The following is a 26,584-nucleotide window of genomic DNA, read 5'->3' as shown; positions in this document are numbered from 1 at the left end:
TTTCAAATGCCTTAATGTTCTTGACTTAGATTGAGTTGTCCTGCAAGTATCCTGATGGTAAAGAGCCCTGATGCAGTATGTGGCAAGGAAAAATGTTCCCCCTCTCTCTCCCTCAAGGAGGGTCACCTCGCTCTTTGCAGCGTGTTATCTTGCGTCTTGTTAAAGGTGTTCATGACTTTAACTTCCGAATCATTTCTCCAACGCAGCATCCCCCCCAAAAAAACTAGCCTGAGGATCAAAAATGCTCTAGAAGCAGCGCGAGTAGCGACTGCGTTAGTCAGAAACTGAGGAAGGAACCGGTACGCCCAGGAGAGAAAAAGAAATGCATCGAACACAGACCATGTAGGGTTGCTCTCTCCGTGAAAAGGGGTCAGAAATGAACGACGAGAATAAACCCTCCATTTCTCTTGGGGTTTTGCAGGTGCATTGGAGCTTTACAACATAGCCTAGCCTGTGGCGTGGGGCATTCTCATCCTTTTCAAGAGAATAATTTGGAAGTCCACTTCTTAATTACCCTTGGCAAGCCAGAAGAGCGTCACTTTTGTTTACCGTCCCATGATTCAAGAAATGCCTGCTAGGAATGATTTTTTTTTTATACACTGGTGATTGCTTTTATTGAAAACCTAGTTACCTGGTGCACGTGGCATTATTAGAATTCAAGGGATGCTGAAGGCCACGCTGCATGTCTGGGGAATATTGGATTGTGCTTATCATTTTTTTTATTTGAAATTTATGAAATTTACAAAATGTAATTTCGAGAGCATTTGAAACAGGAAGTAGAAGTGACCATGTAAGGAACCCCCCCCTCATATATATAACAAAGGAGGGGGCTATTTTAATGGCCTATAGAAACTCATGCAAGCTAAATAAACGGCTCATGATACTGCATTAAGTAGCATAAGAGTTTGGGTTGTTTTTTTGTTTTTGTAGCCAGCAGAGGAGGGAGGAGGCACAGGTAAGAAACACTGCTCTCCTGTTGGCAGGAAGGGGGGAGGATGCAGAGGATCATGCTGGGAGGGAGAGAGAGAAAGGCATAAATATGGAGATAGTGGAGGTAGGAGAGAGGCATGAGGGTATGTGTGGGGAGAAAGGAAGGAGACCAGTGTGGGAAGAAACCCATAAGTTGGAGAGGCAGCAGATGAAAGTGGATTGTGAAGGGTGGGAATAAGAGCAGAGACAGATTTAGGGGTTTTGCACCCCTGGACACCATAGCTGCTGTTAACCCCCCCACCGAATAAGGTCAGACAGCAGGCTTTGCTGTGGCAGCGCAGGAGAGGGTTCTGTGGCAAAAACTGGAAACCTATGAAGCACATTGGCAAACATTTCCATCTTTTATATTACATTATAAAAAAAAATGAAGTCATGTTCCAACCTTCCCTGTGTCTGTATAGTTTATTTACTTTTTATTAGGTGAAGAAAAGGGATGTTAAGTATCAGTACAGGGAGGAATTCTTGGGATGGGCAGAAGAGAAGGAGAGGGTGAGAGGTCCAGAGTTAGGGAGAAGGGAGGAAGACTAGGAATGGGATGAGGATAAGGTGAAAGGACTAGGGGATAATAGGGAGGAGGAGGAGGAGAAGGAAAGAGGATGGGATGGGGGGAGGAGGAGGAGGAGAGGTAGAAAGCCTTGTGATGGGCAGGATGAGAGAGAGGTAAGATCTGGAATCTGGGATGGGGAGAGGGGGAGAGGGGGAGAGAGATTCTGGGATTGAGGAAGGTGAGGTGGGAGAAGGATGTATTGGGGAGGTAATTTCCAGGATCAGGAGAGAAGGGGAAGGAAGGAAGGAAATTTCTAGAATCTGGGGAGATAGAATCCAAGCTCAAGGGAGTCAGAATCCTAATATTTTTGGGTGGGTGGGGGGAGGAGAGAAAGCAGGTGTCCCTACTGTAGTTTGGTCCTGGCATCCTGCACCCCCTCGCATCCCCTCTCTGTCCTCTCAATCTGGCATATCTCACCTGTCAATCATGCCCGCAACCTTGGAGTCATAATTGACAATGACCTCTCCTTCAAGCACCACATCACTATTAAAATCAAAGACGGATATCACAAACTAGTAACCCTACGTCATCTAAAACCTTTCCTTTCCCCCAGCGACTTCAGAACAGTCCTTCAACTACTCATCTTCTCCAACCTGGACTAATGCAACTCCCTGCTATTCAACTTGCCTCTCAACACCATCCGTCCACTCCAAATCCTCCAAAACAGCCGCAAGAATACTCACTGGAACAAAAAATCGTGATCCCATTACTCCTATACTTATAGCACTACACTGGCTCCCAATAAAATTTAGGATAGATACAAAATACTATCCATATTACAGAAAATAATATACAAAAAACAAACAAACTGGCTAAGTACATCAATAAAACTGCACTCTCCAAACTGAAACCTCCGCTCAGCTAATAAAGGTCTATTAAAGATTCCACCTGCTCGTTCCAAACAACTCACCTCAACTCGGAAGAGAGCCATATCCCTAGGAAGCCCCAAACTCTGGAACACCCTCCCAATCGAACTTAGAACACAGCAAAACTTAAAAACCTTCAAAAAAAGAACTAAAAACCTGGATGTTTTCCAAAGCCTACCAACTCACCCAATGACTCTCAAACACCACTTCCCTCCTACTGACCCTATGCAAACATGTGGAGCCAATGCAAGTACGTAAGATAACACATAACCTAAGCTGTATAGTTTGACATCCGAACTACGTTAATAAAGCCTACAATATCTATGTTAACAATCACAGGAACCTTTTGGAAACTCTGTTAAACCTCGAAACTTTCTAAACCATTGTGATGGCAAAAACCGAACGACGGTATATAAAATGCGATAAATAAATAAATAAATACCCCCGCACACATCCCATCACCAATCCCTCTTCTTTCACACAAACACAGCCCTCTTCCTCCCCCCCCAGCTGATGCGCGCTTAGCCCCCGATCTCTCTCTTCGCGCCAGTGATCCCTACTCAGCCCTTCCTAACCTCCCCTTGCTCGGTGTGCTCCAGGCTCACCCCCTCCTGTCCTGTTCCCTCCATTGCTGCTTGGGAAGGGAGGTGGCTGGATCTGGAAACGGAGGGCCGCGGGACTGAAAATCAGCATGGCTGAAAGGCAGCAAATCTTCAGGCAGCTTTCTGCCCTTCCCCACCCTTGGGGCACAGGCCTAGGGTGCTTATTGACCAATCCAGGCCTGAATAAGAGACGAGATTACATTGATGGTGGGGGCCGGGGGAGGGGGAAGGAAAGAGACCCATGTGTGTGTGTGTGTGTGTGTGTGTGTGTGTGTGTGTGTGTTGGGGGGAGATGAGGACCTGCATAGGTTGATATGCCCTGGGTAATCCCCCCTTCCCCCCCCCATGCTCAGCCATGAAATGATGTATCCTTGTGAATAAGGCTGTGTTTTAAAAGTCAGGCGAGAGCTGCACCTGCAGAAAATGAATACTTCTGGGGCTGCCCTTCATGTTTCGTGGTGTCACTTCTTTGGTATGGATGAGGCAGCTGAGATTGTTTCAGTTTCCAATGGCGACCCGATGCGGAAGCAGTGAAATGGCATTTCATTTCTAACCCAGCCCGCCATGAACTACCACTGTACAGATCCTGGTGACGGTTCTGGCATTGCAGGTGCTTTTCCTTTTTCTTCAAATGCCCATGTCAGTAACACGAAGTTGAGGGCAACTCTAGGGTCTGCTTAAGAAATTTGAGATGTTAGATGTCCAAACCAATGAGCATTGTTTGTTTTTTTGTGGTTTGCTTCAAGAGAATGTACCTGAGAGCATTTTTTTTTTTAAAAGGATAACAAATGGATGGCTGGACTGAACGCTGACGTGAACAGTAGTAAATTAGAGACTGAAAGGTGGTAATGCCGTCAAGAATTTGTGACGTTGCCCTCGTGATGGAGATCATCCCCTTGAACCTGCTGTATTCTTGTGCCCCCGTCTTATTTGATTACTCTCTCTCTCCTACCTTACGGTGGATGCACCTCACTCTGCGTCTGCTCAGCCTGGTCTTTATTGTTCCTGGTTACTAATGCCATCGCTCATGTCGCTGCCTTGCCTGCCTCTCCCTTTTGCAGTGCAGTTCGTAGGCAGCACCCGAGGGTGCTCGTCTTGGCCACAGGGCTCGCATGTCATTTAAGCTAATCGCCCACCAGCAAGGAGCCTTCCCTTCTAAATATGTTCCCACTGTCGCATTCAAAAGTAGAAAATTAGATTGTAAGCCCTGTGGGGATAGGGAAATACCTACAGTACCTGAATGTACTCCGCTTTGATGTACACTTTGAAAAGCGGAATATAAAAATCTAAATAAATAAAATAGAATGTCCAGTGCAAGATAGGATAAATCCCCGCTCTCTCTTTTGTTTTTTCCTTTCTATTTGAGTGGATGTAAATTCTCAGGTGTGAAATCTCTGCATAAGGACAGGCAGGAATCTGGTCTGCAGAGGGAGCAGATTTCTGTTTGCAGATGCCTGGGGACCGGGGTGATCCAGTGTTGTCACTAACCAGCCGTGACGCAGAGGAGGTCGGGATGTCCAGATCGGTTCTGACATTGCCTCTTTCCCATCAGAAGCAGGAGACTTGGGTGCAGTTCCGTTGTTGAGACTGAAAATCTTTTATTGAATATTGGTAATCTTCACTGGTTTCTTAACCTTTAAAATCAAGTTTTGAGCCCGGCCCGGTGGATCAGGTTGATGTGCTGAGCCCGGCCGCGCAGAAGGTCCCCCTGGTTTGAATGCTGAGTTGGGTCTTCTGTTCCCCGTGTTGGCTGGGGAGGAGCTCACGTTCATTGTTGACGGGCTGACACCTGGTGGCAGAACCGTCACTGCGATGACCAGAGTAGGTATTTTGGGGGCTGGCACTGTGGGATATAAAAAAAAAAAAAAAAAAGAGAGAGAGAAAAAGGGGGGGAAAAATCCCCAGGTACTTTCGCATGACTGGCTCATGGGTGCCAGATTCCAGCCTGGGTTTTAATTAAGCTGGAAGCAAGAAGAAGCAGGTGGAAACGGCAGGGTGAAAATACCAATCCTAGGTCCGGATTCATCGAAGTATTTTCCCATAGACACCGAATGGGAGAAAAGCCTTAGTGAATCAGGCAGCGAGTTGTTGTTTTTTTTTCCCCCCAGCACGATTTATGGGTATCTATTCAAAAGATAAAGGCATACAGAAATCAGTATCTTGTAGCATACTGAAACTGTGGCAATCCAGTAGAGGGAAATAGACACAGAGGCTTTGTGTGAGTGCCACCAATATAAAAAAAACAAAAACAAAAAAAACCTGCTGAAGTCCCAGACAGCAAAAGGAATTGCTGAGATGAATGAAGAATAGACCCGATGCACTGTAAAGAAACTGATGACGTGTGCTCAGATCTGGAAAACAAGCTTGCAGTTTCGTGCTCACAGGAAAATAAGGCAAACAATAGAGGTGGGCAGAACAAACAACTTTCCCTGGAGCGCATTTTCAGTGACATGCAGGAAGTGGCATGCGTCATGGTTTTCTACTGCTGGTCCTCAAATAGCACGGGCCAGAATTAATATACATGAGATTTAATTTGCACATAATGGATTTTATTTAAAGCAGCAGTTAGAGAGAAACATTTTCTTTCTATAATTCGGCCGACCATTAAATAAAATAATGTAGATTCTGCTTTCAAGAAGAGTTGTTTATTCCTGAAGAAAGATTAGTATTTTCATGTCTTTTTAATTTATTTAATTTATTATTTTTTATATACCGACATTCGATCTGAGATATCACATCGGTTTACATTCAGGTATTTTCCTCTTACTTGACGACTAGTGCCATTACAAACCTTAACGAATCAGGAGACGCCGCTGTGCTGATCCTCACCGGAACCCCATGGCTGTGTTCGAAAAGATCCTTTACCCCCTTCTCTGCCTATGGAAAAAAAAAATTATTCAGTGACTAAGACCTCATGCAGGCGTATCACACATAATATGCAAATTATGAATGTAACTAACTGGAAAAACTAAAGATATTTAAGAAAGGAGATTGCAGAAAACAATGGGCGTGGTCACAGGACCTGGTTCCTGCTTTTTATTCTTAAAAAAAAGAGAGAAAATGTAAAAATAGAAGAACTAAAATATGTTAGGCAAAATAGAAAGGAAACATAATAGAAGAGTGAACGGTTGAGTTTTTTTGTTTTAAATGCAAAAGTGGTTAGAGATTAGCACTCCAATCCCACCCCCAGCTCCATACAAATGAAGGTACCCCCCCCCCCCCCCCCCCCGTAGCCTGAGGTACTCCGCCCGACATTCTGGGGCCTCAATAGCCCAACTACCCCACCCAGTACCAACGAAGGGGCTGCTGTATGCGTGTGCCGGGCAAAGACTCGCCCACAGGACAGCACCATTTTGGATGTCTGCACCAAAGGAGCAAGAGAGAATCATCCTTTTTTTTTTTCCTTGCCCCTGTCATCATTTGGGTACCTTCTGAGGGATAGGTGAGCGTTGGGGCAGCTATGTGACAGGGAAGGCCCTAGAGCTAGGGGCTGTAGGTAGATCACCACTTGCATCTGTGCTAATTAATAAAAAAAAAAAAATGTCATTACGCCTCAGTTTGTAGCAGCCGGCATGAATCATTCATGAGCTGCTTAGCGTACATTTGCAGGCTGCGCAATTCAGTTTACATTTCTTTTGTGTTAGGCTGCCTCAAGTCTGTGTTAACACAGACCGATGCAAGATTTAGCGGGAACTAAAGTATGTGTTTAACATGTGTTAGCGTTCATGGTTTGTAATACATAGACCCCTTATTTAGAAATCCTGAAGCGATTTGATTAGGTGGCCATGAGGATACGGAGTGGTGAAAGGGAAAATATTCTCTCTGTACATTCCATATATTCTTGGGAGGGAGCTGGGGGGACCTCTGCTTTTCTGGTGCTGGAGAAGCCGAATGAGAAAGCGGCCTGGAAGTACAGCACAGGGAGCAAGCTCATTTAATAATACGGAATTCCACAGAGCTCTCACTGAGCTTTCTTTCAATTTAAGAGTCTCTGTGCTGCTAAAATATTTGTTTAATGAACTATTCCTACATCTTTTCTTCACTCCATGCAAACTACATTTTTTGACTCTCCTTGGCTGCTGACTGCACAACGCTGTGTTAGTGTTTGTATTTTAAATCCAGGCTGGCAATATAATCTGAGGATAACTTTCAAACCAACGCACATGGCGGCATATACATGTGTATATGGCCGCAAGCAGATCCGTAACCCGTACATATGATATACACACATGTGTTATACAATGTGCTTATCTCTATCCTGCAACATAAGCGTGGATGTAAGTTTATACGCAAATACGTGCAGTGCATTGAAACCACGCCTGTCAATGCAGTGACTGTGCGGACTTTTCTTACCTCTATTAAAAATATGTACGCATGTATTTTACGCACAAAAGTAAAGCAGGATTTATGTAAGTTTACCAATTAGTCCTTCAGTTCACCCATTCTTTCGCCAGATCTTCGAGACCCTCCTGGTTCTTCAGCCTGAATCCCCCCCCCCCCCCCCCCCCCCCCCCCCCCCCCGCAGTTCACCCAGACCTCCCACCCACTCGGTACTACACAACCACGTTTAATATCACTTACATCCGATAATTAGGTGTAAAAATAGATAAGTTGGCAAATGTATGCATGTGTCTTTAAAATAGCAACTTACGCACATGTTGGCTACACCCTTAGACTACCCTTTTTATACCTGCATATGTGCGCAAAAAAGTGAAAATTATGTGCATATTTTCGACTTTTAGAAAATATGGAATATGCAAGTAGAGGCTACTTTTGCACGTATATGCACATTTTTACACGTGTAACTTTTGAAAATTCACCCCTTGGGTAAATTTTCGAAAGCTTAGTTCGAACTTTGATGTAAAAATGAGTTGCGTGCGTAAGTTGCCTGCATGCATTTATGCGGATTTTCAATGCCTAAATATATGTGACTAAGTTCATTAAACGCACAAATTTGAGCAAATAGAAGCATTTCTGGGACATGTTCTGAATTTGCATGCACAAAACTTTAATTTACAAAATGTGTACAGATACAGCATACGGAACTCCCAGGTTTGGCCATTACTGATAGTGTTGCTCTTTACCGGCATGGCAGCAGTGGCCTGGTTGCCAGTAGTGATGTCGGTGTAGGTAGGTCTGTTGTGGGACTTGGCACTCCCCAGTAGGAGGTGCCTTAGATTTGTTAAACATTTCTGTACCCATATAAGTGCAGGGGTTGTTGAGTGTTTTTTTCCAACAGGAAGGTGCTAGAGAAACAAAGGATTGTCTTTTGGGGAGATCAAGCAGAAACTTCCTGCTGGAGGACATTCCTATAAAGTTGCTGACCCGCAGAAAGGAATTAGCCAGAGGCTCAGCTGAAGTTTAGAAGTGGGAGAAAGAGAGAGAGAGAGAAAAGAAGGAAGGAGAGTTACATCCCTGAATAGGTACTGGGGAAGAGCCAGGAGACAAGGGTTCCTATCCCATAGAGCTTACTTGCCATGGGAGTGTAGCATTGGGAAAATGTGAGAGACAGAGATTTTTCTGTGTGCTTTGGACTTTATTTTTCTGAACTGTTGGTGTACTAGGCATTGGTAGATTGTTGTGGACTTAGATTTTATCTGCTCAGTGACAATAAAAGACTTTATTTTTGAACATTGTGTTGTCAATGTGATGTTTTTGGAGTGATTGGGCAGGTGTGCAGAAGAGCCCCTGAACGAGAGATCCTTAAAAGCCTTGAAAAGAAGAACGCCACCCCCACCCCACTCGAGCGGGATCCCTGGGAGGTTCATATGTAAAAAGACCAGTTTTCAGAAGCCCATTTACACAAGTAACATGCAGAGTTATGCGTATAAATCCTTTTGAATATTACCTCCTAAGTGCATAAGCTTGAGGTGAAGCCACTGCAGTTCTGAGAACCTAAAAGCCGGACTCCCTGTATTCTGACTTCAGCTCAGCCTTTCCCACGCTTGACCACATGCAAGCTCCAGAAAGCAGCTGCTCTGTCTGGATTCCTCTATCGCTTTTATTCCTCTTACTCTTTTTTCCTCCTTATGCATTTACGGGATCATTTTGAATAGCCCCTGTTATTTGCAATGGGAAACCAGGTTTGTTTGTTGTTTTGCCTTGGAAGATTAGTAGTCGCACGGCATGCATGCTAAAAGCAACCGTGTAAGTCTGCTACTTGTACAGGCCGGTGAGAGGGCGTAAAATAGCATGTGTCCTTTTGAAAATTTCCAGTGCATGTTGCTGTTTTACTCCCTGGGGCACTGTGCAGTCAGAATGGCCAGAGAATAGACACAGGCTAGGCTCTGGCTGCTAATTCAGAAAAGAAGAACAACTCTGCAACTCTCTGCAGCTTATAAACAGCTTCCAGTCTCTCGGTCTGGGCTTCCTAAGGTTCCTCCTGAATCCCTGGGGCCTCCTGTTCCCTTCTGGGCCTGGCTAGATATACACCTTCTGAGGGGGCCTCCTCCCAGCCCAGGATTCCCTGCTGCCTCAGGCTTAAGGTGGACTGGGCTAGATGTCTGGAACTGCTCCCTTAAGGTGTTCTGGGGGGGTTTCTTTTTTTTTGTATTCCCCTTCACACTTACCTGACCCCTCCAGGGATGCAGCTCTTTATCCCAGCTGCGAAAGCCGGTGTCTACTTTTAGCAGGGCAGAGAGACTATTGTAAACCAAGCCAGTAAGTTACCTGTGACTCTGAAAATTGTCCTTAATTTCTTATTTTTTTTAAACACTTTTGAGGAATAAAAAAAATAGTGTACCTTTTTTAAAAATTGTCCACCCCCTCTTATTTCTTAAAAGTGTTCCTTGAGCGCTCATCTTGTATTCGGGCCTTACATGGAGCGGTGTGATATCTGCATAGAGTCTGGGTAAAGGACCAGCCCAGCAGCGCCTCAGATTCGCTTGAATTTATAATGACAGTGTTGGCTAAGTAAGAGGAACTTTCAGACACTTTAAATGCCACTTCTTTGCCGGGAATTGACCTAATGCCAAAGAGAATTGTCATTTTCGTTTTGCTGGGAAAGAGCTTGAACTGCCCTGCTTTGTAAAGCAAGACAAAAATAATCATTAAGTTTTTTAGCGCATCATTTCTTACATTTTTTTTTTTTTTGCGCAGTTTCAGATGTGTTAAGTGGAATGCAGAAATCGTCACTACTAATGCAGGGCTTAAAGGATCTTGTAGAAGTGACTATCGCCGCTTGTGGTGCCTCTCGTTTCTCTGTGATGTGTCTACAGTCCTCCTATTTATTTTCACTCTCTGCTTTCTTTCAGGCACCGGAGAGAGTGGAAAGAGTACCTTCATTAAACAGATGAGAATTATTCACGGTTCGGGTTACACGGATGAAGACAGGAGAAGCTTCACGAAACTGGTTTATCAGAACATATTCACTGCCATGCAATCTATGATCCGAGCCATGGACACGCTCAGAATACAGTACAACTCCGAGCAGAACATGGTAAGGTGACTGCAAAAAATGCGTTCTGTGTTTTGTACCCCTGCCTTATCACATCCAGCAGTTTGCCGAAAGTGGATTACCACAAAATATGCAGTCTCAAAAGCAATGCGGGGCTTTGTCTTAGCACTGTTTTTATGTATTTATTTATTTACATTTGTTTTATTCACTTTTCCTTAAAAGGCTCAAAGCAAGATAGAGGCTCTGTTTAGAAAAGACAAGGTGTGAACATTGCCCTGCCTCTACTCTTTTTTTTTTTTTTTTTTTTAAAGAGGGCAATTTTCAAATTTTCCACAGAATCCATTCCTTTGAAAATTGCCTAAGGAAATTCTCAGCTGCCGTTTGTGTCGGGTTCTTTTCCGGGTAAATTGATACACACGTGCTAAACACACATCAGTGTCTGCTACTTGTACAGGCACTGTACAAGGATGTTTGCACACATCAGTGCAAACATCTCCCCAACCCCCGTCCCTGGTACGCGCCCCCTCAGTGCGGGGGAAGTCATGCGCGCAGTGAGGCAAATCGGCTGGTAGGCAGTTTTCAAAGACCCCATTTCCGTGCAGACATGGCTTTTGAATGTCGCCCTCTTGGTAATAAGCTCAAAGGAGTTAAATATAGGAAGTATTTACGCGTGGGAAAACTGGGTTTTACAGTGCGTAAATGGACTTTTGAAAATTGCTGTCATATGTACTACTTTGAAAATCCACTCCTCAGGAGTTTTGTTTAATTCTAGTGAAATCTGAAGTGGTGGTGTCTGTACACTGCTAGGTCTCACGGACTGTTCATCTACCCCCAGCCCCAGGACCCTTTAGAATCATAGATCTTTATTTAAATACATTTCTTTGGTAGGCAAATAGTTTGAGAAGTATTGTTAGTATAGTTTTAAGTTATAAAAACATTTGATTAAAAAATGCATCTGATAGGCTAAATGTTTTTTCCCAGCACCCACCTGCAAAGTTATGTGGGTAGGCTTTTAAACCTGAACAGACCCAGGTTACTGGCATATAGTGTTGGAATATCTGGGAGTTAGGAGGTTAAAGGATGCACGCAGCTTTGCACGTTTCAAGATGATGAGTTGAATGGGGCATGTTAGCAGCATGTCTATAACATGCACATTTTGCAACCATGACCCCGAAATACCTTCTGCCCTACCCTCCCTGAGAACGGGAACCCCTCTTTTCTCTGTGGTCAAAAAGTGTACATGTTATAAAACTACACTAAATATCCACTTACCCCAATATGGCTGAGTTAGGATGTTTAAATCTCTTTCTAAAAGGCACCTCATTCTTCCCAAATTTACCCCAGGCTGGATTTGGGGGCCTGCGGTTATGGGATAGTTGTTTTTGGTTGCTCATGAAAATGTGATATCTAAAATGGACTTTATTTGCTGGTGGTGATCACATGTCTAGGAGAAAGGAGGGTGGCATTAAGAACAGATCTGTGCAAATGGCCTCGCTTCCCTAATATGTATTTAAGGACCCTAGCTTTTTTTTTTTTGGTATGTATTTATGTCTCAGTCTCTATCTTCAAAAGGACTTGTTTCATTCTGTTTCTATTGCCCAACGCTTGTTAAAGAAGAGTTGCCTTGTATTGTCTGCCATTAAGATGAATAATATAGAGCTCTTACCACCTCCGTAGAATAAGAGAATTGAACGTCCTCCGTATGCAAATTGTTTCCCTTTTTGTAAAGACTAAAGAGAAATGAGGAACTGGTATTTGTGTCTTATTAAATCATAACTCTGTGTTTAATCCTAATTAAGAAAGAGGAAGTAACAAATTGCAGTGAATACTTTCTTCTGTCAGTGGATCACTGTGTAACTGATGGGATTCCACAAAACGAAGCTTTCTCCAGGCAGCAGTAATTGTGCTGAGATGCTTAACCTCATGCTCTCATTTTGTTGTCACAGCATTTTCTTGAACACAGCCCCTGGGCATATACTTTTAAGTATAGTCCTGAGTCGGGTGATAGCTTCTTCAGATCTGTCCATGCTCTACCAAGGAAGCTTCGTAAAATCATCCAAGCTGTGCTAGGATTGGTTATGCATTCACATCTGTCCCAGTTGAAAATAGAACAGGACAAGCTTCCAGTTTACATCAGTCCTGATTTTTAAATTTAAAAAAAGTTGGAAATTTAGGTCTAGTTATACTCTTAGAGGATTAACTATTGTAACCCCAGCCCAGTGTGCCTGTCCTGCATGCGTGGGGCCATAAAAGAATCTGTAAACTCTTCGGGGCAGGAACCCTGGCTAGCTCTTCTTTGTGCCCCTTTCCCCAGGGTGTGGATCCTTTTGGTTGAAGGGAGAGGTTTGCTTTCAGGATCCAGTGCAGGGGTGACTTCCTCCTTACTGAAACTTCTCTAGGAGAGAGGAAATCGCCTCTTCATTGTATGCTATGTGCCAAAAAACTACGCAGGACGCACTGGATTAGTGTCCAAAATAAAACTTTACTGTGTAGAAGTTGGGTGAATAATGGCACAATAAATATGAATCCAGCATCACAGGCTTTCTTTCTTTGGTTACAGTCTTTACCCTTTATCTGTGCAGGAATCTTTCAAACACAGGGATCCATCCAGCCTCCTGGATTAGGTAAAATGGTGGTCCCAGTGGGCAGGGTAACCCTAAGATGGTGGTGAGAACCCCTTCCGAAGATGCCCAAAGTCCTGTCCATGCACAGAGAGTAAATCCTCTCCCTCTCCAGTGGGTGAAGACGCCGGATGGGTGTCCTCAATGATGTGGATAGTCTCTTACTCTCAGTTGGTAGATCTTCAGGATCTTTATTCTTGATCTTTTCCCTGTACTTTTCCTGTGGGGATCCCGTAGGGTGGGATCTGATGTCCAAACAGTGGCTTGGGCTGTTTCTTCGCTCCAGGCAGGAAGGAGGGCAAAAATCTTCCTACTGAGCAATTAACCAAAAGTCGTTCTTGTCTCTAAAAAATACTAACACCGGAGTTGTTCCTTGCAGCGGGTCACCACCCTAACCCTGGGCGTCCCAAACACAGGGTTCCCCATTCCCTGAGTCCAAGAAAGGCCCAGGTGTCCAGCAAGGCTCCTACCACGTGCGATTCCAAAATATTCCCAGGACAACCACTCTGCACTTTGGGAGAAGAATACAGCAGTGGAGCCCTCGACCCGTCCCAAAGGATCCCAGGCAGGATGGAGCCCAGATCCCCAGACAGGCCAGAAATAGAACTGAGGCAAACATCTATAACCTTCCCCCAGAACTGCAAATTATACTGCCTCCCAGAGAGCTCCTATATAACCTTTGAACTGGGGTGTCCAGCACCCTCAAAGGGAGAGGCTGCGCATGAATGGATCCTCCCCTAATTATTCTGCACCAACCACTACAAGGATTTACCCAGGGCTTCATAGTAACAGAACCGTAGGATCCGTCACGCTATCAGACTACATGTGGCAGCATAAACGTGTGTATGCGGCTACACTTAGATGTATGCTGGTAATTTATAACCAATGCATATCGGATATGTGTGCATTATAAAATACGTGTATGTTTACCCCAGCACATTCATGTATATGTATGCTTATGTGCGAATACATGCACAAAACAGCGTATATCAATGCACTGAACACATGTGCTTTACCCACCTATTTTAAAAATATATATGATATATGCGCATTTATGTTACATGTGATTATAAAGTAGGACTTCGTCGCCTAAGTCAGGATTTATGCATGTAAGCTTATGTATTTTAAAACATATTTACGCGAGTGAAATTACCAGTTTTACCAATTAGTCCACCAGTTTGCCCTCCTTGTTCTTCATTCTGAATATATCTCAGTTCACCCAGACCTCTCATCCAGTCAGTACTGCACAATAAACACATTTAATATCACTTGCATCAGATTATCAGGTGTAAAAATATGCGAGTAAGTTAGAAAATGTACATGTGTAACTGTCTTTTATAAAATAACAACTTACACGTGCAACTGTTGGCCCCACCTGGGTAATGCCCCTGGATCACGAAAGCGAAAATAAGTGCGCTTTTTTAACTTTTATAAAATATGGAATATGCGAGGAGAGGCTGCTTATATGTGTATAGGATAATTTTTATGTGTGTAATAGGTTTTGAAAATTCAGCTTTTAGGTTTCTAGAGGTAAAAAACTAAAATTAACGAGGGAGAGAATTGAACTGTGTTTTGTGTTGCTGTAAAACACTTTTTGAAATGTTTTAGATGTTTTCCCAAATGCTTTATGTTTTGAACACTTTGAGCTTACAGATCTTTACACTTGTTTTCAAAGTACCTTATAAGAATGCAGCAGATATGTTTGCATTCTTCCTTTTGAAAATGTCTAATGTCAAGCAAAGAATCATCCATCTGCCTCTTCTATCCTTCCTTCCTTCCTTCATGTCCTATATATATACTCATTGTAAAGTAGATGTCCATCCTATCTCTCAGTGCCTAAGGCTGGCCGTGTCTGTGCTTGGATCACCTTCCACCACTCAAGAGACTTCTGAAAAGCAGCTGAGAAACCTTGAATCTAGAAGGAAACACAAGTAACTGGGAGAGCTCTTCTGTTGGATAAACATATCCCCAGTTTCAGCTGCAGCCCCTCTTCTAGGTGTAGCTATGAAGGAAGGGGTCCACTCAATACCAGGGCTTAGTCCATACACAGCCCCACTAAACCCTGATGTGGATTCTCCGAAAAGAGGGAAGGATATGTCTCCAGGGCCCAAGACATAATAGGTCTCTTTTTCCTATGGACGTTATCTCCTACTCCGTCATGGTAAGTCCTCCTTGCCAAGAAACAGACTGGACACATGAGTGATGTTCCAGAAAATTAAAGTACGCTGTTAAATTTACTCAATGGAAATGTACTTGGTGCCAATTAATTTACTCCTTGTCACATCCGTAATCACAATGATAAACCAAATCCCAATTTATCTGTCTGTGGTCTCTTGATCTTTTCCTAGGTAACTTTAGCTTCCCTTGGATGGAATTTAGGCTGTCTGGGTTGCACTAGAAAGGATTCTCTTGTCCCTGAAGGATCTCTCTTGCACAATATCCGGGGTCTACCTTGTGATCTTTCCTTCTCCCAAAATTCTTGTTTCCTGTTCTCATGGCTGTAACTCAGGTGCGGGGGCCCCAGGTTCCCCCCTCTCTTGTCCCAGCTCTGGATTCCGGCTGCTATCTGGTCCTTTGTGTTCTCTTAGAAGGCACTGGGTTCTTTTGGTTTGAAGGATCAGACAATACAATTTAAAAGTATGTACATTATCAGTAGCAGACAATGGCAGACTGAAGCAGCTTGCGGGGAATGCAAGTCCTATTTCCTGTCCCCGTGACTTTAAGGTAGAAGGAGATTTATCCTGACTACGTTTTTTGTCCCAAAGTAGTTCAAGGGCCTTCCTGTTCAGTATGAAATCTCTTCTTTCTCAGAGTCTAGCAGCTAGAACAGGGGTGCCTGTGTTCTTTGGATCTGCAAGATGCGTGTTTGCATTACCCTGTGTCATCATCTAAAATATTCCAGGTTCACTGCAGGCAGACAGGGCTTTTCCATTCAGCCTCACTTCAGCACCTGCAATGTGTTTAGTAACTCTGGTTGCCAGTCTTGGGATGCAGGGCCTGTTTATATTTCTGTACCAGGATGACATTGCCATGAAAGGAAGGCTGTGAGGCTTGCAACAAGGTGATTTTTCTTGCTGCAAGAGCACGAATAGATCATCAATTGAGACGAGAGTTATTTGGATTCATCAAAGGATCTTTTGTCTCTTAGGAGCACAATTCTGTACCAGTTTGAGACTGGTCAGGTTAACTGAGGGCAAAGTCTCTGTCCTGTTAGAAAGTGTGTCACTTTAGTGTGCTAGATAATAGCCTCCATTGTCTTTGCCTATGTATTCTGGGACTCATTGCTGCGTTCTGAATTGGGAATTACCACGTGGAAAAAGGACTCTGCAGTCCTTGTGGACAAGTCATTGAAATCTTCTGCTCAGTCCAGGGTGGCACTGAAAAAAGCAAATAGAATGTTAGGACTGATCTGAAAAAGAATGGAGAATAGAATGGAAAATATCATGTTGCCTCTGTATTAAGCCATGATGTGACTGCACCTTGAGTGCTTTGTGAAGTTCAGGTCATCCCAATCTCAAAAAAAGGCATAGCAGAACTAGAAAAGGTACAGAGGAGGGTGACACAAATGATAAAGGGGATGGAACACCTCTCCTATGATGAGAGGATCCGCAGGCTAGGACTCTTTAGTCTCAAAGAGGCAACTGAAGGGGGAAGCAGTTTATAAAATCCTGGAACGGGTAAATAAAGGATGGTTATTTACTCTTTCAAATAATACTAAAACAAGTGGTGTTCCATGAAACTAACATCCAGCAGATTCGGAACAAATCATAGAGAGTACTTTTTCACTCCGTGCACAATCGAGCTGTGGAATCTGTTGCCAGAGGATGTGATCAAGGCGACTAGCATAGCGGGGATTAAAAGAGGTTTGGACAAGTTCCTGAAAGGAAAAGTCCATAGCACGTTATTAACCAGGTAGACTAAAGAAAGCCACTGCTGTTCCCGGGAGTGAGTAACAGGAATTAGATCTATTTTATGGACTCTGCCAGGTACTTGAGAGCCAGACTGGCCAGAGTGAGAAACAGGATGCCATGCTGGCCTCGAGGAGCCTTGGCCTGACCCGGCAAGGCATTTTAAAAAATGTTTTTTGTTATGTTCTTAATTTAGATTTTATTGCGGGTCAGGTTTTGTGTTAGAGCCCGCACTATTCATTCATATGCGGTTGCTTTGCTACTGCTTCATCTGAACCTGAACAAAGATACTTTCCTCTGGCAGATGACAAAGGCAATAACCTGAGTATGGTTCAGCGGGTGCAATTCATGAGGGATGAAAACTTCAAGAGATAGGGAGTTACTTTTATATCCGTCTGCCCAGGGGATGTCTTCTTCCCTAAAGAAGCCCCTGCATAAATTAGAATGATGTTTTGACATACATACATAGTAATACAGTAGATGTCAGCAGATAAAGGCCAATTAATTGATCCAGTCCGCCCAGTTATTTTGCTCTACACTGGTAAGGGGATTTCTCAGCTGTCAGCTATAGAAGATCAATCACTTGCTGGCATGGATAATGAGTGATATCTTGTGTTCCCTCACTTAATCCAACACTCAGGCCCTCCCATCCCCAGCAAGCTTTGTAATAGTCTAAATAGCTACCAAAACTAGTGAGACGATCCAGCTGCCTAAGTCCCTGTGGCCATGTCGGATGGTAGTTGGACATCACCCGCCTGACAGCATCAACCTGGTTGGTTTGTGGGGAATTGTATCCTGCTGGCTTCTACCCAGTTACTTCATGACCTGTATTGTTAATAGTTAATGGTTCCTTTATATGTACTGCAATCCCTCATTTTTGCAAAAGTGGACTACTGTAACGCCCTTCTTCTAGGCCTACCCAAATCCACCATCCTGCCATTACAAATGCTGCAAAATGCAGCAGCACGCATACTCACCAACACACGTAAGTCTGAACACATCACACCCATTCTCAAAGATCTGCACTGGCTGCCCATTGCGCAAAGGATTATGTACAAAACACTATCTCTGATACATAAGACCCTTCACACTGAAGATATGACCTGGCTTAACAATGCCCTGCACTTCTACAAACACTCCAGACCCCCTAGAACTCAGCATGCTGCCATGCTATTCACACCCTCCCACACAGCAACTTTACTCCACCAAAAAGCATGCCATGACCATAGCTGGGCCTTCATACTGGAACAGCATGCCACCCGATCTCCGTCAAGAAATATGCCCAAAGAAATTCAAACAAAAACTCAAAACTTTGGCTTTTCATACAAGCCTTTACATAAAATAGTCGCAGCCAACCTTCATCACTGCTAACCTCCTCTGATCTCTCATCCCCCTTCACGTATCTTGCATCTCTGCACCCTCCTCACAGATGCGCCCCTTCATTCCTCTCGTGTCTTCCCCCCCCCAGTACTTTACCCTTCACGCCCCCCCCCCCCCCCGCTTCCTATAGGCTCTTCCCATGAATTTCACCCCTTAGACAGGGATATATTCTTGCAAGCAATTATACATATTAGTTTAATTATTCCACTCTTCCTGAGGTACCCCTCTCCTCAATTCGCAGATAACAGGTTTTCAAGTTCTGAGTACCGCAGTCCTTCTCTTATGCCCTCTTGATGTACAATTATCAATTCCCCTAGAGATGTACCTAGAGATATTAGTCCATTAATGCAATCTCATCTCATAAGAATTTTTACGCTGGTTAATATATCACTGCCTTTTAGTTGGCGGATTTTTTGTATATAGCTTCCTTGTATAAAGTTACCTTCCGCATTGTTTTCCCCTTGCATTTATATGGATTTGTCATTGTTTTATTAAGTTTAAATGTTTTATGTAAAACACTGCTGCTAATATCTATATTTATTTAGCGCTGTTGTGAATTATTGTTTAATGTGAACCGATGTGATGTTACTAAACGCATGTCGATATATAAAACCCACAAATAAATAAATAAATAAATATGTATCTTATTTTCCCTATATATATATATATATATATATATATATATATATATATATATATATAAATAAATATCATCTTTTCCCTTACTTCTGTTCTCCAGGGAATAACGGATGGCTTGTTTGCAACACTACAGCTTCCTAACCTTGTTCTTACTACTGGGCTCAGACTTCAGTCCAAATGTTCAAGGTGGACTTAGGTGCATATTTTTGCTTTGAAAATTGTGGGTTGTCCCGGGTTCCTTGCAAACGTGCCCAAAAGGTTTCACCCTGCTCAGAGCAGGTGTCCCTCTCTGCATGTGCATTTACATGCACATTTTTGAAAACTGAAAGTGTGCACACAAATCCTTTCCCTGCCCTGACTCTGCCCTCTGGAACACCTCTTGCATATTTCATGTGTATTTACCCCCATGACCTGCTGCACCACAGGGTTTTTACGTGACTAAAGTGCTCTGAATATCAAGCCATATCTGTCCCAAGCATGCTTGAATCCTGTCACGGCATCGATTGCCAATAATTCTGCTGATAGGCTGTTTCAGGCATCTGTCACCCTCTCAGTAAAGTATATTCTCATATTGCCTTCGATCCTTCCTCCCTGCAACTTGTAATAATGACCCCCCCTTGTCCTTGAATTTTCTTTTCTATGAAAAATGTCACTTTTCTGTACTTTTATTTCAGCCTGTCAAATATTTGAAACGTTTCTGTCATATCCCCTTTCCCCTTCTCTCCTCCAGTGGGTACATTTTGAATGTCTAAATTCTCTCCCTTGTAGGGTTTGTACTGCAAGCCTTTTCTGAACCGTTTCCACTCTCTGTGTCCCTGTGAAAGTACGGCCTCCAGAACTGTACCCGGTACTCAAGATGGGGGGGGTCTCGCTAGTGACCTCTACAAGGGCAGTGCTGCCTCCTTTTTCCTGCTGATGGCACTTCTACTCAGTGCTTTCTTTCTGGAAAAAAAAGAAGTTGTTGGTACTCACATGCAGGATGCAGGATTTTTGTTTTTTTAGGGCATGCAGGGCAAATCAAGCAGGTGGAGGAAAAATGTGCTGATAGTGGTACTCGGTACGGGCAAGTACCTCAGAAAAAAGGGCTCTGTTTCTGCTTATATATACCTACTAGTAGCCCCAGTTGCTTTACTACCTTGAAGTCATCTGAGATGACTTCTGCTTTTTGGACTGCTTCTAATTCTTATCCTTCTAATTAATATGTATCAATGGAGTTTTGCAAACCAAATGAAGGATTTTACACCCTTTAGCACTGAAGCTCATTTTCTAAACTTTTGACAGGTTTTTTCTCAGTTTTTTTCAAGACCTCTTTCATTTTTCCATCCTTACAGCTTTTTAAGAACAGATTCTCAAAAGGTGTGGAGGATCAGATTGGGCAATGCAGTGAGTAATGCTGTTTGAACGAGGAGGGAGGCAGTGTATGAATGCAAAGCCATTCAGAATTGTGACATGGGTAAAACACAAAAATCTAGTCAGCCCATGAGCAGTTCATTTTATGGGACACCTGAAAGGTAAACTAGTTAAGCAGAGCAATTCTCGCAGGAGGGGATCCAGAGGGCGAGACAGATAAGTTTGTGCTCATTTCTGCTCAATGGTGCACTCGAGTCCTGAACCTAGTGGCACTGACCCACAGTACAAAGTTATCAAGACTACAGGGCATATACTCAGCCAAGGTTAGGAAAAAATCTGATGTGGGAGTTTTAAGTTTGCTGGTGGCATTTTAGGCTTCTACTAGATATCTGTTATGTTATGTTTCAAGATGATTTGTCCAATGATGCAAAGTTATGCTCATCAGGACTTCAGAGGCCTAGATTAGCCAGGTTTTGGAATTTTTTGGGATCTAGACTTCGGCCTGAATGTTGTATCCTGTGAGTTCATGTGGCTGCTGTTTCTGTTATCAGAGGTTTGATGGGTAATATTTCTTGATCTTCTTACTTGGTGAGATTTTCAGAGCAACACATTTTCCAGAGGGCTGAGATATTGAGGCCACTTCTTTCTTCCTGGTCCTTCTATGTCATCTTTCTACATTTGGTCTATCCTACCATCTCTGTGCTGATGACATAGTTTTTCTTTCCAGTTAACTCATCGTGGTCCATTACCCATCAGTTGATATCTCTCTGCCTCTCCTCTGCTAGAGCTTGGTTCAACCAAAATTGACTCTCACTCAGCCTCAATAAAATAGAAATTATGAGCTTGGTCCATCCTACTCCATTTCCTATTCCTTCCTCTCTGCAATTTGACTCTCAATCCATTCCCCTAAGTGAAACTGTTTGCAACCTCAGGGTCTCCCTCGACTCTACTTTATCTATGCAACCCCATGAAAAACTGTTGTGCAGGTTGTCATTTTATAAACTATGTTTATTATGCTACTTAAAACCCCTGCTAAACACTCCAGATCTCAGTACTGTCCTTCAGTCCCTAATTTTAACCTCACTTGATTATTGTAACACCTTATATAATTGATCACCCTTACTCCACCATAAAGTCCCTCCATCTCGTTCAGACCTCTGCTGCATGACTGCTTTCAAATACATGCCAACATGTACATATCACACCTACCTTACAAGAGCTACATTGGCTTCTGATTGAATATCGAATTTAACATAAACTTGCATTATTCATTCATAATCTGTTATGTCATGCAAAATCCCCCTGGGGTTGTAGTACCTTAAAAACCTACAACCCAACCAGAACCCTCCGTTCCGCTTCCCAGCCCCTCCTCGAGATTCCATCCCTCCGCTCTGCCAGACTATCATCCACTCGTGAAAAGGCTTCCTCACTCGCAGGGTCCTCTGTCTGGAATTCTTTGCCACAGCATATTCGTCATCAGTCAAATAACAAAGAGTTCAAAGTAGCCCTAAAAGCGCACCTCTTTGCCATTGCCTTCAAACTAAATACTTCTTGAAGTCTTGCCCCTCTCTTCAGTATGGCACATTTTACTTTTCTTGCTCCTTGGTTTAGGCTACTCTCGCAAAGTAATTCACGTTATGTTAAAACCAGTCCTACTCTATTAACTGAATTTGCATCTTGCTGCAGCTCCTTGTTTCCATTTTTAATTTGTTTTGTCTTATTTATTTTATCGGTCTATTATTGTTAGGGTTCTGCTAGTGTTCTTGTATTTACCAGGTATTTTTATGCTTGCATTTATTTATTTTATTTTATTTTTAGTTTTTATAAACCGACGTTCCTGTATAAAATACATATCACACCGGTGTACAGTGAAATAAAAACTGTCGCCACGTGGGTGGCTTACATTGTAACAAATAACATTTAAATAACAATATAAATACATTTAACATTTTAACAGATACAGTGAAGATTAGAGGAGATTTGAGGAGATTACAGTAAACAATCTGGGTAGATTAAGATTCAATGATGAGCTCTTCAAGAATTAATGGACAACAGGTGGGTCCGGACAAGAACTTATGGACAACAAGTGGGTCTGGTCAGAGGTTAAACTGATAAAGTATCAGCTCAACCTGCACTTAGTTCTCCGGGAATGCTTGTGTGAAGAACCAAGTCTTTAGTTTCTTTTTGAATGTGTTATGGCAGGATTCAAGGCGAAGGTCTGGAGGGAGTGAATTCCAGAGTGTGGGGCCCGCTGTGGATAATGCACGTTTCCTTAGTGAGGTTTTTGCCGGCTGGGTGATTAGCAGGTTCTTGTATGCGCTTCTGGTTGGTTTCTTGGAAGTGTGAAGTTGGAGTTGGTGAGTTAAGTTGAGAGGCGCGATGTTGTGAAGGGCTTTGTGTATCATCATAATGGTTTTAAAGTGAATCCTGTATTTAATCGGTAGCCAATGGAGCTGCTGCAGGATGGGGGTGATATGTTCCCTTTTTTTGGTGTTTGAGAGAATTCTGGCCGTGGCGTTCATTACCATCTGGAGTGGTTTGGTGGTGCAGGCAGGAAGGCCCAGAAGGAGAGAATTGCAGTAGTCCAGTTTTGGTAGTATGATGGCCTGAAGGACCAGGCGGAAGTCTCTGTAGTTTAGAAGTGGTTTTAGTTTCTTTAGTGTCTGCAATTTAAAGAAGCATTCTTTCGTGGTGTTATTTATGAACTTGATGAAGTTGAAACTATTGTCCAGCAGTACACCCAGGTCTCTTACATGTGGGGTGGAAGAAGTGCCTGGACCTTGGCTAGCCGTTGGAGCGATGGGTGGAGAGTGATTTTCAGGAGCTATGAGTAGGATTTCTGTTTTGTTCGTGTTTAGTACCAAGTTGAGGCTGGCGAGTAGGTTATTGATTGCTGTGAGGCATTTATTCCAGTGTGCCATAGTTATGTGTAAGGATTCAGCTATAGGAATGAGTATTTGAATGTCATCCGCATAAAGAAAATGTGTAAGCTTGAGATTGGTAAGTAGGTGACAGAGTGGGAGGAGATAGATATTGAAAAGTGTGGGTGACAGTGAGGATCCTTGCGGTACTCCCATCTTGGATTCTATGGGGTGAGACTCTTTGTTGTTCACTTTGACCTTGTAGTATCTGTTATCTAGAAATGATTTGAACCATTTGAACGCTGATCCTGTAATGCCTATATCTGAAAGACGCTGAAGTAGACATGTATGGCTCACTGTATCAAACGCTGCGGATAGATCCAGTAGAGCGAGGAGGCAGGGTTTACCTTTTTCCAGATTGAATATAATGGTGTCTGATAGTGAAGCTAGTAGGGATTCAGTGTTCCGGGTTTTACGGAAACCGAATTGGTTTGTGGTGAGGATGTTGTTATCATCGAGGAATTCTGAAAGTTGTCTATTTACAATTTTCTCCATAATTTTGGCGATCATTGGTAGGTTTGCTATTGGTCTGAAGTTGGCTGGGTCAGTAGTGGGAAGGTTAGGTTTTTTGAGGAGAGGCTTAAGCATTGCCAGCTTGAGTTGATTAGGGACATGGCCTTCAGTGAGGGAGCAGTTGATGATATCTGCCACTGGTTTGGCAATGATGTTGGGGATGGAGCTCAGCAGATTGGAGGGGATGTGATCCAAAGGATGGGATGAGGGCTTGATCTTCTTGAGGATGTTTTCTATTTCTATGGTGGACGTGAGTTCGAGTGTATCGAGAGTGACTTGGGTAGAATTAGGTTGTTGGTTAGATGAGTCCGATGGTTGGGTGCTGTAGGATGCTGAGTGATTAGAGTGCGGTGAGGGAACCTTGAGGGGGGCGACAAGAGTGGAGATTTTTTTGTCAAAGAAGTCAGCCAGTTCGTTGGCTTTGTTGAGCGCTTGATCATCTGGTATAATGGGTGTGGATGGTTTAGTGAGGGCTGATACGTAGGAGAAAAGTGCTCTTGAATCGAATATGAAGTGGTGTATCTTTTTGGAGAAGAATTCTTTCTTGGTTTTGTTGATGTCTTTTCTATATGCGTTTAGGCACTCTTTAAAGGTAAGTAGGGCTGTCTTAGAGGGGCTTTTCCGCCATTTGTTTTCCTTGCTTCTGAGTTCCTGTTTGTGTGCTTTCAGTTCCTGAGTGAACCATGGTTTCCTGTTGTCTTTTTCTGGATTATGTGATTTTGTCATCATTGGGCACACTTGATCTGCAGTCTTGTTGGTGATGTTGATCCATGATGACGTGGCCGCGTTGGCGTCGGATAGGTCCAAATGCTCTAGTTCTTTGGTGAGGTATTCACTGAGGCGATCTCTGGTGCACGGTTTCCTGCTGGATATGGTAATTGTTTGAGTTGTTTGTGGAGGGTGCTCCTTGATCTTTAGTACGGAGGAGATGATATGGTGGTCTGTCCACGGAACCGGTAAGCAGGAGGGAGTGGTGTGGGGTAGAATTCCTTCGTTAATGAAGATAAGGTCTAAGGTATGACCTGCTTTGTGAGTGGGCTCTTTCACAATTTGTCTAAAGCCCATATGGTTGAGGGAGGAGATTAGTGTTTTGCAGTTAGTAGAGTGTGGTTGGGCATCGACGTGAAGGTTGAAGTCTCCCATCAGTATTGCTGGTTTACCGCTGTTAAGGTGTTTTGCTGCATGTTCTATGATCAGTGATGGGTCTGCTTCTAGTGCTCCGGGAGGAGCGTAAATTAGTCCGATTGTCAGGCATTCTTGTTTCCTGCCCCAAACTGTGGAGGGTGTGGGATAAAAGTAATTTTAAATAATACATAAAAAAACTAAATATTGCTTTGAAAGATCTTATTGATCCTCCAGATGAATAAATGGATTCTGCTTTTCTTTATTGTGTGACCACTAAGGTTGAGTGTGTTGTTGCATTTTACTTAGATAGGAGAGAATGAAAACCATACCTGGCTGCATGCTTTGGACAGTTCTTTTATAACTCAGGAAGTGGTTAATAAGACATTTTAAATATTTTATTTATTTATTTTATTTAAAACATTTATATACCGTTTCACCAGATACATGAAATGACCGAAGCGGTTTACAATACATTTTCAAAATAAAAATTAACTATAAAACAACTCCCCAACTAAGTTAAATAAATTAAAAATTAGTTATAAATTATAATAGAAAAAAATTACATTAAACTCATGATCAATTTTCAAAGTAAAATTAAATGCAGTAATTTAACCATTAATTTATAAACAAGATTGAGAAAAGATAATAATCCAACACTTTCTAAGCATAAATGATTTAGCAAAAATAATGTTTAGAAATCAGGGTCTAATAATTTATACTGGGATCTAAATTTCCAAAAGCTTCTTTAAAGAAGTATGTTTTTAAAGCTTTTAAAATAAACTGGATTTGGCCTGAAAACTCTTGAATTCTAAACGAATTGTTGGGTCTCTGGGCAAACAATAGAAAATTCTAGGTCCTCCTGCAGAAGCGGGCTGTGCAGACTGCAGAAGATGTCATTACCTGGGTCACGCAGATGGGAGGGAGGAGGCGAGTCAGCCACATAGCCAGAAGAAGGAGGAGCATTGGTCCACGCGGTGGAAGAAGTAGTAGGGGGAGAGTTGGCCCGTACGGTTAGAAGGAAGAGTCTAGTCAGTCATGCTGACCTAAAGGAGGAGAATACTGTCCACAGGCCCTAAGGCGGAAGCTGCTGCTATTGTTCGGTTTGGGGTGGAGAGAGAGAGAATGAATGAGCATGTGTGTGAGAGAGAGAGAGAAAGTGAGTTTATGTGTGAGGAAGAGGGAGAGAAGGGAATGAGTGAGAATGAGCGTGTGAGAGTGTGTGTGGTGTCTGGGGGAAGAATGAGAGGCGTGAGGATTGAGTGTGCGTGAGAATAAATACCGGTATGTATGTGTGTGAAAGTGAGAGCGAACATGTATATGTTTGAGAGAGAGTTTGTGCGCACATGGCCCCAGTAATCCACGACAATCTCAGGCTGACTGGAAATCAGAAGTTCCCAGGTATGGTGAGAAATTTGTTTCTCTGTGTCACATTTTTTCTACAGATATTTCGAACTACGTTTTGTTAAGATATATTCCATGTTTTGTTCCTAAGGTTAACTCTCATTTTTATATGAACCAGACATTTTTTTTTTTTGTGGTCTTTGTGTCCAAAGTCCAGGAATCATAACAAGGTGAAACTTAATTCTCTGGATCTCATGAGTACATTAAGAGGGCAAAAATGAAACTCCCATTTTGTACTCATGGGGGCCTGCAAGATAATCTTCAAAGGGAAATCCCCCATGTAGTTTCCCTTAGGCCTGGACTGGTATGGGAGCTGGTGCAACGT

General features: G+C 43.0%; 1 protein-coding gene across 3 annotated transcripts in view; it reads left to right on the top strand.

The window, feature by feature from the left end:
* The window catches only part of LOC115099110 (guanine nucleotide-binding protein subunit alpha-14), a 389,345-nt gene that overhangs the window by 178,183 nt on the left and 184,578 nt on the right, over positions 1–26,584 (top strand). For all 3 annotated transcript variants that reach the window (XM_029616466.1, XM_029616480.1, XM_029616473.1), the window contains exon 2: positions 10,259–10,443. In XM_029616466.1, coding sequence (XP_029472326.1) covers positions 10,259–10,443 — 185 coding nt within the window. The remainder of the gene's footprint in view (positions 1–10,258; positions 10,444–26,584) is intronic.

This window comes from Rhinatrema bivittatum, chromosome 1 (genome assembly GCF_901001135.1).
Source record: "Rhinatrema bivittatum chromosome 1, aRhiBiv1.1, whole genome shotgun sequence".
NCBI lineage: Eukaryota > Metazoa > Chordata > Amphibia > Gymnophiona > Rhinatrematidae > Rhinatrema > Rhinatrema bivittatum.
The sequence above is the reverse complement of the archived record's forward strand: the minus strand, read 5'-3'. Positions and strand labels throughout refer to the sequence as shown.